This window comes from Gorilla gorilla, chromosome 1 (assembly GCF_029281585.2).
Source record: "Gorilla gorilla gorilla isolate KB3781 chromosome 1, NHGRI_mGorGor1-v2.1_pri, whole genome shotgun sequence".
Classification (NCBI taxonomy): Eukaryota; Metazoa; Chordata; class Mammalia; order Primates; family Hominidae; genus Gorilla; species Gorilla gorilla.
Genome location: NC_073224.2, coordinates 227,593,861 through 227,610,287, shown reverse-complemented (window position 1 = coordinate 227,610,287; position 16,427 = coordinate 227,593,861). Strand labels below are relative to the sequence as shown.

General features: G+C 46.4%; 1 protein-coding gene across 1 annotated transcript; it reads left to right on the top strand.

The window, feature by feature from the left end:
- The first annotated feature begins 13,121 nt into the window (after positions 1–13,121).
- LOC129533091 (PRAME family member 8) lies at positions 13,122–15,843 on the top strand. The gene is made up of 3 exons (XM_055384811.2): positions 13,122–13,408; positions 13,791–14,366; positions 15,282–15,843. The coding sequence occupies exons 1-3, from the start codon at positions 13,122–13,124 to the stop codon at positions 15,841–15,843; spliced, it is 1,425 nt and encodes a 474-aa protein (XP_055240786.2).
- The last annotated feature ends 584 nt before the right edge of the window (positions 15,844–16,427 follow it).

Below are 16,427 nucleotides of genomic sequence, written 5' to 3'. Positions count from 1 at the left end.
TGGGAGGCTAAGGCATGAGAATCACTTGAACCCAGGAGGCAGAGGTTGCAGTGAGCTGAGATAGCACCACTGAACTCCAGCCTGGGTAACAGAGACTCTGTCTCAAAAAAAAAAAAAAAAATTAACCCAGTCTCCTTTGTTAGTTTAGCTAATTTTAGTTTCAAGATACCATTTCTTCACTCGACCTTTGTAGGATACCAAGGATAATGAAGTTAATGGTAGTGCCATTGGATCTGAAAAATCTTATCTGTGTGATCACCCACCCAGTAAACGGAGTTCTCCTACCACTGGAGATTTCTCCAGAGACGCCCCAGAAAGGAAACACATTTTATAATCATTTATTCACTATGGCTGTGGCATCAGCCTTTCTAAAGAGGTAAGCTACAACCCATCCTGAAAACAGACACATAATCACAAGAATTGTAGCCTTTTTACATGGCTCACTGTCATCATTGGTCCATGACATTCCCCTTTCTTGCATCTATATGTGTGTATGTCTATCTATTCCTATCTATATCTATACTTAATTTTTATTACCGTGATTCACTTCCACTCCCCTTTCCATAGATAGCCACTCTACTCTTTGACCTAGCCTTGAATTTGCATGTGACCTCTTAGAATATAAGTATATAGCAAGTATTTAGAATATATACTTAAGATGGCCGAATAGGAACAACTCCAATCTACAGCTCCCAGCATAAGTGATGCAGAAGACGGGTGATTTCTACATTTCCAACTGAGGTACCAGGTTCAACTCACTGGGGAGTGCCAGACAGTGGGTGCAGGACAGTGGGTGCAGTACACCGTGCATGAGCCGAAGCAGGGTGAGGCATTGCCTCACCTGGGAAGCACAAAGGGTCAGGGAATTCCCTTTCCTAGTCAAAGAAAGGGGTGACAGATGGCACCTGGAAAATCAGGTCACTCCCACCCTAATACTGCGCTTTTCTAATGGGCGTAACAACTGCACACCAGGAGATTATATCCCACACCTGGCTTGGAGGGTCCTGCGCCCACGGAGCCTTGCTCATTGCTAGCACAGCAGCCTGAGATCAAACTGCAAGGTGGCAGCGAGGCTGGGGGAGGGGCCCACACCATTGCCGAGGCTTGAGTAGGTAAACAAAGCAGCCCAGAAGCCGGAACTGGGTGGAGCCCACCACAGCTCAGGGAGGCCTGCCTGCCTCTGTAGACTCCACCTCTGGGGGCAGGGCACAGACAAACAAAAGAAAGCAATAACCTCTGCAGACTTAAATGTCCCTGTCTGACAGCTTTGAAGAGAGTAGTGGTTCTCCCAGCATGCAGCTTGAGATCTGAGAACGGGCAGACTCCCTCCTCAAGTGGGTCCCTGACCCCCGAGTAGCCTAACTGGGAGGCACCACCAAGTAGGGGCAGACTGACACCTCACACAGCTGGGTACTCCTCTGAGACAAAACTTCCAGACAAACGATCAGACAGCAGCATTTGCGGTTCACGAATATCCGCAGTTCTACAGCCACCGCTGCTGATACCCAGGCAAACAGGGTCTGGAGTGGACCTCCAGCAAACTCCAACAGACCTGCAGCTGAGAGTCCTGACAGTTAGAAGGAAAACTAACAAACAGAAAGGACATCCACACCAAAAACCCATCTGTACATCACCATCATCAAAGACCAAAGGTAGATAAAACCACAAAGATGGGCCAAAAACAGAGCAGAAAAACTGGAAACTCTAAAAATCAGAGTGCCTCTCCTCCTCCAAAGGAACGCAGCTCCTCACCAGCAATAGAACAAAGCTGGATGGAGAATGACTTTGATGATTTGAGAGAAGAAGGCTTTAGAAGATTGAACTACTCCGAGCTAAAGGAGGAAGTTCGAACCAATGGCAAAGAAGTTAGAAACTTTGGGAAAAAATTAGACAAATGGATAACTAGAATAACCAATGAAGAGAAGTTCTTAAAGGACCTGATGGAGCTGAAAACCATAGCATGAGAATTATATGACGAATGCACAAGCCTCATCAACCCATGCAATCAACTGGAAGAAAGGGTATCAGCAATGGAAGATGAAATGAATGAAATGAAGTGTGAAGAGAAGTTTAAAGAAAAAAGAATAAAAAGAAAAAAACAAAGCCTCCAAGAAATATGGGACTATGTGGAAAGACCAAATCTATGTCTGACTGGTGTACCAGAAAGTGATGGGGAGACTGGAACCAAGCTGGAAAACACTCTGCAGGATATTATCCAGGAGAACTTCCCCAATCTAGCAAGGCAGGCCAACATTCAAATTCAGGAAATACAGAGAATGCCACAAAGATACTCCTCGAGAAGAGCAACTCCAAGACACATAATTGTCAGATTCAACAAAGTTGAAATGAAGGAAAAAATGTTAAGGGCAGCCAGAGAGAAAGGTCGGGTTACCCACAAAGGAAAGCCCATCAGACTAACAGCGGATCTCTTGGCAGAAACTCTACAAGCCAGAAGAGAGTGGGGGCCAATATTCAACATTCTTAAAGAAAATTATTTTCAACCCAGAATTTCATATCCAGCCAAACTAAGCTTCATAAGTGAAGGAGAAATAAAATACTTTACAGACAAGCAAATGCTGAGAGATTTTTGTCACCACCAGGCCTGCCCTAAAAGAACTCCTGAAGGAAGCACTAAACGTGGAAAGGAACAACCAGTACCAGCCACTGCAAAAACATGCCACATTGTAAAGACCATCAAGGCTAGGAAGAAACTGCATCAACCAACGAGCAAAATAACCAGCTAACATCATAATGACAGGAACAAATTCACACATAACGGTACTAACCGTAAATATAAATGGGCTAAATGCTCCAATTAAAAGACACAGACTGGCAAATTGGATAAAGAGTCAAGACCCATCAGTGTGCTGTATTCAGGAAACCCATCTCACGTGCAGAGACACACATAGGCTCAAAATAAAGGGATGGAGGAAGATCTACCAAGCAAATGGAAAACAAAAAAAGGCAGGGGTTGCAATCCTAGTCTCTGATAAAACAGACTTTAAACCAACAAAGATCAAAAGAGACAAAGAAGGCCATTACATAATGGTAAAGGGATCCATTCAACAAGAAGAGCTAACTATCCTAAATATATATGCACCCAATACAGGAGCACCCAGATTCATATTTTTTTTTTTTTTTTGAGCAGTAGCAAGATTTATTGCAAAGAGCGAAAGAACAAAGCCTCCACACTGTGGAAGGGGACCCGAGCGGGTTGCCCCACCCAGGTTCATAAAGCAAGTACTTAGTGACCTACAAAGAGACTTAGACTCCCACACAATAATAATGGGAGACTTTAACACCCCACTGTCAACATTAGACAGATCAATGAGACAGAAAGTTAACAAGGATATCCAGGAATTGAACTCAGTTCAGCACCAAGCAGACCTAATAGATATCTACAGAACTCTCCACCCCAAATCAACAGAATGTACATTCTTTTCAGCACCACGCCACACCTATTCCAAAACTGACCACATAGTTGGGAGTAAAGCACTCCTCAGCAAATGTAAAGGAATAGAAATTATAACAAACTGTCTCTCAGAACACAGTGCAATCAAACTAGAACTCAGGATTAAGAAACTCACTCAAAACTGCTCAACTACATGGAAACTGAACAATCTGCTCCTGAGTGACTACTGGGTACATAACGAAATGAAGGCAGAAATAAAGATGTTCTTTGAAACCAATGAGAACAAAGACACAACATACCAGAATCTCTGGAACACATTCAAAGCAGTGTGTAGAGGGAAATTTATAGTACTAAAGGCCCACAAGAGAAAGCAGGAAAGATCTAAAATTGACACCCTAACATCACAATTAAAAGAATTAGAGAAGCAAGAGCAAACACATTCAAAAGCTAGCAGAAGGCAAGAAATAACTAAGATCAGAGCAGACCTGAAGGAAATAGAGACACAAAAAACCCTTCAAAAAATCAATGAATCCAGGAACTGGTTTTTTGAAAAGATCAACAAAATTAATAGACTGCTAGTAAGACTAATAAAGAAGAAAAGAGAGAGGAATCAAATAGATGCAATAAAAAATGACAAAGGGGATATCACCACTGATCCCACAGAAATACAAGCTACCATCAGAGAATACTATAAACACCTCTATGCAAATAAACAAGAAAATCTAGAAGAAATGGATAAATTCCTCGACATACACACCCAAGACTAAACCAGGAAGAAGTTGAATCTCTGAACAGACCAATAACAGGCTCTGAAATTGAGGCAATCATTAATAGCTTACCAACCAAAAAAAGTCCAGGACCAGATGGATTCACAGCCGAATTCTACCAGAGGTACAAGGAGGAGCTGGTACCATTCCTTCTGAAACTATTCCACTTAATAGAAAAAGAGGGAATCCTCCGTAACTCATTTTATGAGGCCAGCATCATCCTGATACCAAAGCCTGGCAGAGACACAACAAAAAAAGAGAATTTTAGACCAATATCCTTGATGAACATTTATGCAAAAATCCTCAATAAAATACTGGCAAACTGAATCCAGCAACACATCAAAAAGCTTATCCACCATGATCAAGTGGGCTTCATCCCTGGGATGCAAGGCTGGTTCAACATACGAAAATCAATAAACATAATCCAGCATATAAACAGAACCAAAGACAAAAACCACATGATTATCTCAATAGATGCAGAAAAGGCCTTTGACAAAATTCAACAACCCTTCATGCTAAAAACTCTCAATCAATTAAGTATTGATGGGACGTATCTCAAAATAATAAGAGCTATCTATGACAAACCCACAGCCAATATCATACTGAATGGACAAAAACTGGAAGCATTCCCTTTGAAAACTGGCACAAGACAGGGATGCCCTCTCTCACCACTCCTATTTAACATAGTGTTGGAAGTTCTGGCCAGGGCAATCAGGCAGGAGAAGGAAATAAAGGGAATTCAATTAGGAAAAGAGGAAGTCAAATTGTCCCTGTTTGCAGATGACATGATTGTATATCTAGAAAACCCCATCGTCTCAGCCCAAAATCTCCTTAGCTGATAAGCAACTTCAGCAAAGTCTCAGGATACAAAATCAATGTGCAAAAATCACAAGCATTCTTATACACCACTAACAGACAAATGGAGAGTCAAATCATGAGTGAACTCCCATTCACAATTGCTTCAAAGAGAATAAAATACCTAGGAATCCAACTTACAAGGGATGTGAAGGACCTCTTCAAGGAGAACTACAAACCACTGCTCAATGAAATAAAAGAGGATACAAACAAATGGAAGAATATTCCATGCTCATGGGTAGGAAGAACCAATATGGTGAAAATGGCCATGCTGCCCAAGGTAATTTATAGATTCAATGGCATCCCCATCAAGCTACCAATGATTTTCTTCACAGAATTGGAAAAAACTACTTGAAAGTTCATATAGAACCAAAAACGAGCCCGCATTGCCAAGTCAATCCTAAGCCAAAAGAATAAAGCTGGAGGCATCATGCTACCTGACTTCAAACTATACTACAAGGCTACAGTAACCAAAAGAGCATGGTACTGGTACCAAAACAGAGATATAGACCAACGGAACAGAACAGAGCCCTCAGAAATAATGCCGCATATCTACAACTATCTGATCTTTGACAAACCTGAGAAAAACAAGCAATGGGGAAAGGATTCCCTATTTAATAAATGGTGCTGGGAAAACTGGCTAGCCATAAGTAGAAAGCTGAAACTGGATCCCTTCCTTACACCTTATAGAAAAATTAATTCAAGGTGGATTAAAGACTTACACGTTAGACCTCAAACCATAAAAACCCTAGAAGAAAACTCATAGGTGTTCTCACTCATAGGTGAGAATTGAACAATAAGAACACATGGACACACGAAGGGGAACATCACACACCGGGGACTGTTGTGGGGTGGGGGGAGGGGGGAGGGATAGCAATAGGAGATATATCTAATGCTAAATGATGAGTTAATGGGTGCAGCACACCAACATGGCACATGTATACATATGTAACAAACCTGCACGTTGTGCACATGTACCCTAAAACTTAAAGTATAATAATAATGAAAAAAGAATATATACTTGCATTTTGTGTGTGTATTTATTTTAATCCACGTATATGCTCTAGTGTATGGTGCTACAGAAGAGGGCCTGACAATTAATTGTCCAGTCCCAGACACTTTGGAGAGTGAATGGACGTGTTGTTATAATTAATTGCTTTTTTTTGGAGATGGAGTCTCACTCTGTTGCCAGGCTGGAGAGCAATGGTTCGATCCAACCCATATCACAGGGGGTAATGCTGTCAGACAACGTATTTCTATTTCACTAGTAAAATTTCTTTGGAATAACAGATTTGGCAGTGAATATAAACATAGCAAACATTAGACCTGATGCTCTGGACCCCAACTCTTGCACAAGCCTCTGACTGTGGAGTTTTATTTGAAAGGATGAAAATGAGCAGCAGATTGCAGGGACTGGGACAGTATCATGTCACCGCCAAAGATGTTGACAAACAGACATTCCGTCATTCCAGTCCCAACACTTACAGGCTGTCTGGCCTTGAAAATTTCTCCCTCTCTCTTTGAATCTGTCTCTTTCTCCATCAAATGTGTAGAAGGATAATCTCAATCTTCAGGTAAAAATGCTGAGCCCAAAGCATGGGGCATAATAAACCCTCCATAAATGTTGGCTACTTTTGTTGACATTCAAAGACAACAGGCATAATCAGGAAAACAGTTGAGGCCACAGGGGATAACTCAGCCCTAAGGCAGAGTCCTCTCCTGTGCCAGCCACTCCCTCTGCCAGGACACAAGCTTCACATCCACCCCAGGAAGAATTAAGAGCAAGTCCTGCTGATTCTGCCTCCAGGACATCCCCATGCTGTCCATGGCCACTCAAGTGGACACCAGGACCTCCTGTCTAGACAGTGCAAGAATCTTCTGATGCGTGTCCCTGCCCTCTGGTTATCTCCCCCAGGGAACACGGTCCTCTCAGCCACCTCAGGGATGTGGAAAATAGGCTTCAAGTGGCCTCACAACCCTAATCCCAAACTGCCAATGACCCCTGAGTCACCCTTGTCCCTGGCTGCACCTCTCCAGTCTCATCACTAGTCATTTTGTCCTTCTTGTTGGGGTCTGAGTCACTGGCCAGTCAAGGCCAAATGCTGGATCAATGAGACAGGAGGAGGCCAATGACTCCAGGCCCCAGGTGAGTGGAAGAGAGGCTTTTATGAACTGCGTGCTATGGGAGAACCGCAGGCCCAGTGGGCATCCCTACGATGACCTCATGGTGTTTGCATGTTTATGTGTGTGTGTGGTCAGCTAGGAAGTCACAGCTCTCCAGCATGGCTCCATGGCAGAGAAAAGTAAAATATCCCATGTCTCTAGCAGGGCAAGTCTCCCGTGAGTCCAGCAAGAAGGCATGGGATCTGTGGAAAGGAGGCCTCTGGGAAAAACCCCACCTTTGAGGATAATGTTAAAAGCTGAACTTGAGACCCTGAGAATCCCATGTCCTTCCCACTCCCCACAGGGCTTCTCTTGATCCGGCCCTGACTCCCGGATGCAGAAGCCCAGGGAGGAGCTGGGAGACAGGGAAACTTGCTGGGATGCTCCATGCATTTGTCTCCAAGAGGGTCCCCAAACCCAGGTGCCTGCAGCATCAGGGAGGCTCAGAGTTCCTGTGTCTGCCTGAAGGAAGCCTCATTTGCATGGATCCATGTAAGTTCTGAGATTCCTTCCCACACGTGGCCACCTGCAGGTGCCCCATAAATTCATCTTCCCAAGAAGAGCCAATGGGGATAGGCGAGGACCCCAAACCTGCTCCCAACCCCACATCCACAGGACAGAGAGGGATCACCTGAAGCACAGGCCAGGGGGTGAGTCCTGACCCCACTGTCTCCTCCTAATCCCAGAGGGCAGTGGAGTGGCCACAGGCACCCCACCAAATCCTCCTGTACCCCAAGCCCAAGATGAACAAACTTCCCGACTCACTGGCCTATCCCAACTTAAAAAAAAGCAGGACAACTCTCCCAGGTGGAGAAGACACCAGCTGCCTCTGCGGTGCTGAGCCCAGGAGGAAGATGATCACTGTTCAAACTGCCTTGGCAAGTTGTTTCAAAGAAATAAAGCCCTTGGCTTCTCAGTGTTTTGAGTCACATTGCACTTAGTAAATGTTCGTTTTACTAATGTTTTTCATTTCCCTGTATATTTATATTCAGCAGTGAGAGACCTCTTCATATTCCAACAAAAAGTGATTAAAGGATTTGGGACACCTGTGATTATCCCCATGGGTTATTATGATCGCTCTGCACCGCGCAGCCTGCACAGTCATTTTTCTGACCGGGACTGCAGTGCTGAGCCTGGTGTCCTCTGCTGAGTTCATCTTCCAGCTTCCTTGCATTTTATTCGTCTTCTCTGGTAGCACCAGGAATTGCAGGAAGCAATCCCAGGTGCTCAGTGAAGGTCTTTGAATGAATCAAGGGGAGAGGAGTCAGGGGGAGGCAGAGGCTGTGGGAGGAGTCACATGTGCCAGAATCTTCTCTTCAGACGTGTCACAGAGAGTCCCCTCCAGGCACTCTTGTTGGGTCTCAGTGCTGGATGTTGGAGGACTTTTCTGACTGAGGATCATTGTGCCCTCTCTGGATCCACTGGAAAGCTCTGGGCAGCCAGATGAGCCTTGGTTGGACTTCCATCCTCCATGATTTTCCCTTTGCTTGTCAGAGGAGGTTTGGAATAACTTGGATGTCAGGGACTCTGAGCCAGACCCCATTCTCTTTCATTCCCTCCTGAAAAGCCCAGTCCTCACCATCCCATAAGGCTCTGACCAGTGAAAAGATGGAGCTGCATGATTTCCAAAGAGAATCCTTTCCTTGGCCTCAAGCCGCAGCTGCTTCCCTCTGACCTGCTGCCTGTCTTTGCATCCAGGATGGACACTCGCCACCCGCTCTTCCTCTCCTGGGATTCCCCATTCTCCTGACTCTGTGCCCCTGGGGCAGGATAGGGCAGTCACTAAAACCTCATGCAGACCAGGGCACATAAAGTGTCTTGGGAACTCACAGACCCAAGTCCAAGCCCCAGTGCCCCACGGTCTCAGACAGAAGTCCCTGCCTTTCAGAGACACAGCTCTATGAGAGCCAGAGAACCTGGCTGCCTGCTCTGCTGCCACCTCCCTCCTTCCCCTTTATTTCAGCCCCATCAGCTCCTCTGGTCACTCCCCTTCTTGGCCCCATTCCTACTTTCAGTCCCTCTGGCTCCGTCCAGCCGGGAGTGAGGGTGCAGACCTCCTCCCACCCCAGGCTCTGAGCACCTCCCTCAGCATCAAGTGTCTGCTTTCAGGGTGACCTTGTCCTCAGACTTGATTGGAGGAAGAAAGAGAGGAAGCCCCTATTTTAGCACACGATGTGCATGAATCTGACCTGGAATCAGACCCGGTTGAGGACCAGAGATGGGCAACAGGGCCAGAACAGAGAGTTTGACTCTTAGAAATGCACAGAGGGTGAACAACTCAGGCTAAGAAGAGACCTGACTTGGACAGAAACAGACTGACTGCATTCCAGGTGCAGCCTTGTCAGCTCTAAGGCTGAGCCAGGGGAGCCTGGGAAGGGAAGGCCCCTGCACCGGGACCTTTCCCAGGACCTCTTCTCAGCCTGGCACCCATAGGAAGACCAGAGGAGTCAGGTCTCCTTCTGTGTGCCAGGCAGGGTCACCCTCCAGCAGTCCAGTCCCAGGGGCCTCTTTAGGGCCAGAGCAGCAGCTGAGGAACTCCCTGCTTTATGGCTTGTCATGTTCACCAAAATAGCTCGACAGAATTTTGGGAGAATTCCTCAATGACTGCTCTGGGGTGAGGGTCTGCCAGCATTGTGGCCATGTTCTGTTATTCAGGAGATTTGGGCTGAGGTATCCAGGATGCATAAAGAGATGCCTGCCTTGACAGCTCAGGCTGGAGGAGGGAAACAGAAGCTCAGAAATATTCTAGAGACCCTGAGCAAGGGCCTGGGGGAGCTTTGGTATTCTGGTGGAGATTCTGTGAGTGGAGAAGGGGTCAGATCATCTTCTCAGAGGGGCTCTGAAGACTGCTCTGAGTTTGACAGCAGATGAGCACCTTGAGAAGAACAGGTGACAGGACGTGGTAGAAATGCCCCCAAGTGCGGGATTCTCACTGGGGTCCTGGGGGTGGTGCTGGACCTTCTGAATTGGGCAGGAAGGGAAAGTCTGTCAATCAGTTCTTTTCAAACATTTAGATTATTGAAATCCTTAGGGGATCCTCTGAGCCCCTCACCTGAGGGGTCTGTCCATCATTTACTGCCTGAACATGGGCAGGCTCCTCTCCCTAGCCAAGTCTCAGGGTCACCACTTTAAAAATGGGGAATATAGCAACATGCTTTAGATTCCTCGTGAGGGAGAGCTGAGATCTTGGATGAATGGTACCAGTCCCTGCTGTGCCTTGTGCATGCTCAATCAACAGAGACACTCACGATCACCTTTGGTGCTGAGCTCACCCTCAACCTCAGGCTCACAAAGTGAGGGCAGGTGAAGTAGAAGCCGCACTGAGCACGTTTCAGTTTAACTCGATTGCACACATAGCAGGGCATTGATAGTGAGATCAGAAATGTGGAGAAAGAACATTTACAGAAATATTCCATGATAGAGAACATCCTTCAAAGTACTGCAGTTTTGGAAGCCAGTGGCATCTCCGAGCTGTTTGGGTTTCATATGGAACGGGAGAGAAAGGCCTGGAGGACTTTCTGGAGGTGGGGGACGTTCTTGCTACTTTGTGTCCTAAAATATCAGAAGAATGACTGTGTGATCCTGCTTAGGATGGGAGCCATTCCTGAACTTAGCAGATCTTTTAACATGAAATAGAGCTTCCAGGTTTTGTTGGGGAAATGTCTTGTACATTTGCACACAATACAACCAGATGTGTGCACCGTTCTTAAAGCCAGGAAGGCTGAGTTTCTCTCTCTTCCTTTCTTTTTTCTTTCTCTATTTCTTTCTTTCTTTCTTTCTTTCTTTCTTTCTTTCTTTCTTTCTTTCTTTCTCTCTCTCTCTCTCTCTCTCTCTCTCTCTCTCTTTCTTTCTTTCTTTCTTTCTTCTTATTTCCTTCCCTCCCTCCCTCCCTTCCTTCCTTCCTCTGGCATCTGCCCCAGCTCACATTCTCAGATGCCATCTTCCCAGGCTGATTTTCCGAGGTGAGCCCATCATTTTTGGGAGTAAACACGCTTTCCTTTGTAGTAGAGGCCAAGACTGTATCTGCCTCCTCTGCCCTCAAAGACAATGTTGTGTTTGAAGAGTCTGCACTGCCTCTTCTGTAATTATTCCCTTTTTAATTTTTAAACTCAATCTAGACAGAGTCTTTCAATCCTTCTGTGGAGATGCCCACAAAATACCCACCATGTTTCATGATGTCTTGGTTCCTTCCCAGGGTTCTATTAGAACACCAGGTCCCATCCTGCCCAGCCCCCACCTCACTTTGTCATTCTGTCCTGATTTCCTGCAGTGAAGCCTTGACCTTAGTCTTGTGATCAATAACACCCTCAGTGGTTCCCCTCTTCAACCTGAACCCGCATATGTCCTGCCCCGTTATAAAACATAAAACCCAGGTGACCATTGGATAAAGGAGCTTTTTAATCCGTTTTCTTAGGGTTGACATCACTGTCTTTTTAAAGCTGTTTTAACTGTCTTAACGAAACGTTTTGATAATTTCGATGTGGCCAAATATTCTCCCATAAAGATATCATCAGGTTTTGTTTTTTCTTTCTAATGCCAGGAACAGATTAAACCTTCCACGTCACTATGAAGGTCACATGTTAGTCAAACTTCATCAGTGTTTGGGGAATAAATGAATTAATGAGTTTTGGACTTTCACCCTGTTATTTATTCTTTCACTTTCATAAATGCACATCTAATTTAATCAATGAATCAGAAGAAAGTGTGAAACTCAATCAGGATTAACTGGGTGGAACTTCAGGATCTAATCAGGTATCACTTTCTGATTGGAAGCTGGTGACTGAGAAGGGGAGGGTGTGGTTAGAAACATCAACAAATGCTCCTGGGTTTGCACAGGACAGACCCAAAGCCCTGGTGCCTGGAGCTACTGCTTGATTCTCTGAGAGGTCCCAGCACCCTGCAAACTGAGTCCAGATCTGGTAAGTCACCACCTCCTTAGGAACATGCCCATCTGATCTGCAGCCAGCCAGTCAGGGATGGTGACACACAGCCCAAAGTGGCACAGAGAATTTCCTGTCTGTTTTTTCAATTAAACAGATGTAGGTTTTGATTTTTCCTCTAAATATAGTTTTGACTTCATCCCTCAAATTTTGATTTCTGCTTCATTTTTCTCATTTCAAAATTCTTATTGAAGCAGTTTTTTAAAAAAGATATTAAAAATTTACAGTTGGATGAATTTTTATGTCTTGACATGTGAAGTTATTGGTTTCTGTGCCCTTCAGCTACAGTTCACACACTAGGTGGTATTGTGATTTTCTCAAGTCTTGTTCTGAACATGGGATTTATCTCTGCCCTTAGACTCTGTCCCTAAGTGGGTGATTGTGAGTATGTGGAAGGGATGCATATTGGATCCTTCATCTGAGACTTAGTGTTTCCATCCGTACCTTCCAAATGCTCTAGAGTACTGCCACACTGCTTTTATAGTTTCTCTTATAATTTTTCAAAATAAAAACAAGTGGCATTGATTTTAGGGAGTCACTTCAGTCTTCCCCAAGCATGCTAATTGTGTAAACTGAGAATGCAGGCTGTGTGGGGCCACAGGACAGTCATTCTCATTGTTTTTGGGTGTTAAGTAACAAAAAAATTTCCCTCAATAAGGTGGAGCTTAGCTTTCAGGATCCTGAGTGACAGATCCCAGTAATCCTGAGTTTCAGTGGAGCAATGCATAGAAATTAATGGGCCACTGGCCACCTTGTCCCCTCCTTGGTGTTTGGAAGACATTCTTTGTGGTAGTCGCAGGGGCACAGATACAGATTTGTGGCCACCAAGTGCAGAATGGAATTGGGGGGAATTGAGGGCTTTTCCACCTCCACCAGAGCAATGAGATTAGCAATAGGAGAAGATGAGGTGATCATATTTGGCCTGAGAGTGATGCCTTTTCTCTGGATTTGTCCTCTAGAGTTTTCCCTTGCAGATTCATCAAGATGAGCATCAGGGCCCCACCCAGACTCCTGGAGCTGGCAAGGCAGAGGCTGCTGAGGGACCAGGCCTTGGCCATCTCCACCGTGGAGGAGCTGCCCGGGGAGCTCTTCCCCACACTGTTCATGGAGGCCTTCAGCAGGAGACGCTGTGAAACCCTGAAAACGATGGTGCAGGCCTGGCCCTTCACCCACCTCCCTCTAGGGTCCCTGATGAAGTCGCCTCATCTGGAGTCATTAAAATCTGTGCTGGAAGGGGTTGATGTGCTGCTGACCCAAGAGGTTCGCCCCAGGTGAGGTGACCCAGGTGTCCAGGTGGGGAGGGCCCTTTTGTCCAGGGTAGGGACAGCTGTTTCAGGAGGAGGAGGGGCACAATGGAGGCCCAGAGGCTTCTGATGGTGCCAGTGAGGAAGCTCAGGAAGGCCTTGGCCATTGCCCAGCCCCTCTGGGAAAGGACTGCTCACCATGCAGGGTCCACTGAGAAAACAGAAACTTCTCTTCTAGTGGCTCTGAAAGCTACAGGCAATGGGGGTGAGGCAAAATCCGGAGGGAAAAGGGGTTGGACAAAATCAGAGAGGGAAAAGTGGCAGAGAGGAGAACAGCTGATGTCTGGGATGTAAATAAAAGCTCAGGTCCTTGCCTTAGTTTGGAGCCTCTCTTCTCCTTTACCCACAGGCAGTCAAAACTTCAAGTGCTGGACCTGAGGAATGTGGATGAGAACTTCTGCGATGTATTGTCTGGAGCTACTGCATCCTTCCCGGAGGCTCCGAGTCAGAAGCAAACAGCAGATAACTGTCCAGGGACAGGCGGGCAGCAGCCATTCATGGTGTTCATAGACCTTTGTCTCAAGAACAGGACACTGGATGAATGCCTCACCCACCTCTTAGAGTGGGGCAAGCAGAGAAAAGGCTTACTGCATGTGTGTTGCAAGGAGCTGCAGGTTTTTGGAATGCCCATCCACAGTATCATAGAGGTCCTGAACATGGTGGAGCTTGACTGTATCCAGGAGGTGGAAGTGTGCTGCCCCTGGGAGCTGTCCATTCTTGTCAAGTTTGCCCCTTACCTGGGCCAGATGAGGAATCTCCGCAAACTTGTTCTCTTCAACATCCATGCATCTGCCTGCATTCCCCCAGACAACAAGGGGCAGTTCATTGCCCGATTCACCTCTCGGTTCCTCAAGCTGGACTATTTCCAGAATCTGTTTATGCACTCCATCTCTTTCCTCGAAGGCCACCTGGACCAGCTGCTCAGGTGAGGAAGGATGGTGAGCTTTCTCTTCAGGCCACAGCAGAGCCTTTCTTTGTTACAGTAAACACCAGTGGGTGTGCACTGTGAGCCTGTGAGGAAGTAAGAGTGAGGGGACACTAGAATATCCATGCATTATCCTGTTGGTGGCTCTGTCCTGATACGGGTATCACACAACCATCCCAATAAAGTCAGAGGGATCTCCTGGCCTAGATGCTATAGAGAAGGTGCCAAGCTAGGAAGCTAGCTACTGCAGGGTTTAGATCTGGTGAGAGTGCATTTGTGAATTCCTCCTGAGGATGTGTGTCTAAGTTAAGATGATGGGAAATAGGGAGGTGAAGAGGGCACTAAAGAAGAGAATGCCCATCACACTCCTATATTTTAAAATATGAGGTCTATCCTCACCTGCCTAGTGAACAGGCAAAATCCTGTGTTTCCCTGTCAGCACCCTGTTTTGAGCTCCAGGTCAGGTAATTAATGTATGGGAAATACATGATGATAGAATAGAGGGTGAGGGAGCAGGAGCGAAGAATGGTGAAAGTGATAGATGGTTTGCTGATGGTACAGGCATGTCAGGGTCCCCTGCAACCTGGCCACCCCTGCTGATGTTGCAGGATCCTGCCTGGGTTTGTCATTTATGCCTGTGTCTCCATCGGGCTCCTGTGGCCCAGAGATGTGGTTTTCTACCTGACAGATGAGGAAAGGGAGCCTTAGAGTTCATGGACTTGATCCAATCACCTCGGTGATGGTGAAGGACTGAGCCTCGATTGGGACTGCACTGAAGGAACAGAGTCTCCATTCCCAAACCCCAGGTGCTGATTATCCTCAGATGAGCAGAGCAGCCCTGGGTTATGGAGAGCGTCATCTCACCCTGAAGTCATCCCCACCTCTCTCCTCTAACTCCTTCTTGTTCTCTCCCAGGTGTCTCCAGGCCCCCTTGGAGACGGTCGTAATGACCGACTGCCTGCTGTCAGAGTCGGACTTGAAGCATCTCTCTTGGTGCCCGAGCATCCGTCAATTAAAGGAGCTGGACCTGAGGGGCATCACACTGACCCATTTCAGCCCTGAGCCCCTCGCAGTTCTGCTGGAGCAAGTTGTGGCCACCCTGCAGACCCTGGACTTAGAGGACTGTGGGATCGTGGATTCCCAACTCAGCGCCATCCTGCCTGCCCTGAGCCGCTGCTCCCAGCTCAGTACTTTCAGCTTCTGTGGGAACCTCATCTCCATGGCTGCCCTTGAGAACCTGCTGCGCCACACCGTCGGGCTGAGCAAGCTAAGCCTGGAGCTGTATCCTGCCCCTCTGGAGAGTTATGACACCGAGGGTGCTCTCTGCTGGGGGAGATTTGCTGAACTTGGGGCTGAGCTGATGAAGACACTGAGGGACTTAAGGCAGCCGAAGATCATTGTGTTCTGCACTGTCCCCTGCCCTCGCTGTGGCATCAGGGCCTCCTATGACCTGGAGCCCAGTCACTGCCTCTGTTGAATGCCTGCCATCAAGGTGGATATATTTAAAGCTTTCTTCTGGTCATTTCGGAGCTGAAACCTAGGCCATGAGTGCATGTTAAAGGGAGCACAGACCCATCGTTTCAAATGCCTCCTCAGTGTGAATGGGAAAGGAATGAGGGTGCAGGAGGGGCAGGACTGGGGGAAAAGTTGACTTGGAGTAGATGGGCTCTTCAGAGACCTGTGTCCCAGAGAATCAGAAATGGGAATCTGAATTGCTAGAGTGAGAATCAGGTAGGAGAGACACATGAGAGGGTTACCCCTGCACAGATGGTTGTAAAGTAACAGTCAGAAATAAAGGGAAACTGAGTGGAAACTATCTGGTGTCCTCCATAATTGCTTAACATGGCTTAACAATTAAACAATTTAAACCTAAAAAAGTCCAGTTACTGATCGAGCTAATAAGGCACTGATTTGTCTGTGACTGATGAGGTTCAGCTCCTGGAAATCAAGCCATCAAAATGGAATTTGATCATTTGGATCAATTCCCTCCTTTTCTTTTCTTCTCTCTGTGCGTCTGTTACCTTCTTGCTATTCTCTGTGCCTATTTAATGGGTTAATACA

Coding starts and splice junctions, on each gene's coding strand:
- LOC129533091 (XM_055384811.2), top strand. CDS start 13,122: ATGAGCATCAGGGCCCCACCCAGACTCCTGGAGCTGGCAAGGCAGAGG. Junction 13,409..13,790: donor ACCCAAGAGGTTCGCCCCAG/GTGAGGTGACCC, acceptor CTTTACCCACAG/GCAGTCAAAACTTCAAGTGC. Junction 14,367..15,281: donor CACCTGGACCAGCTGCTCAG/GTGAGGAAGGAT, acceptor GTTCTCTCCCAG/GTGTCTCCAGGCCCCCTTGG.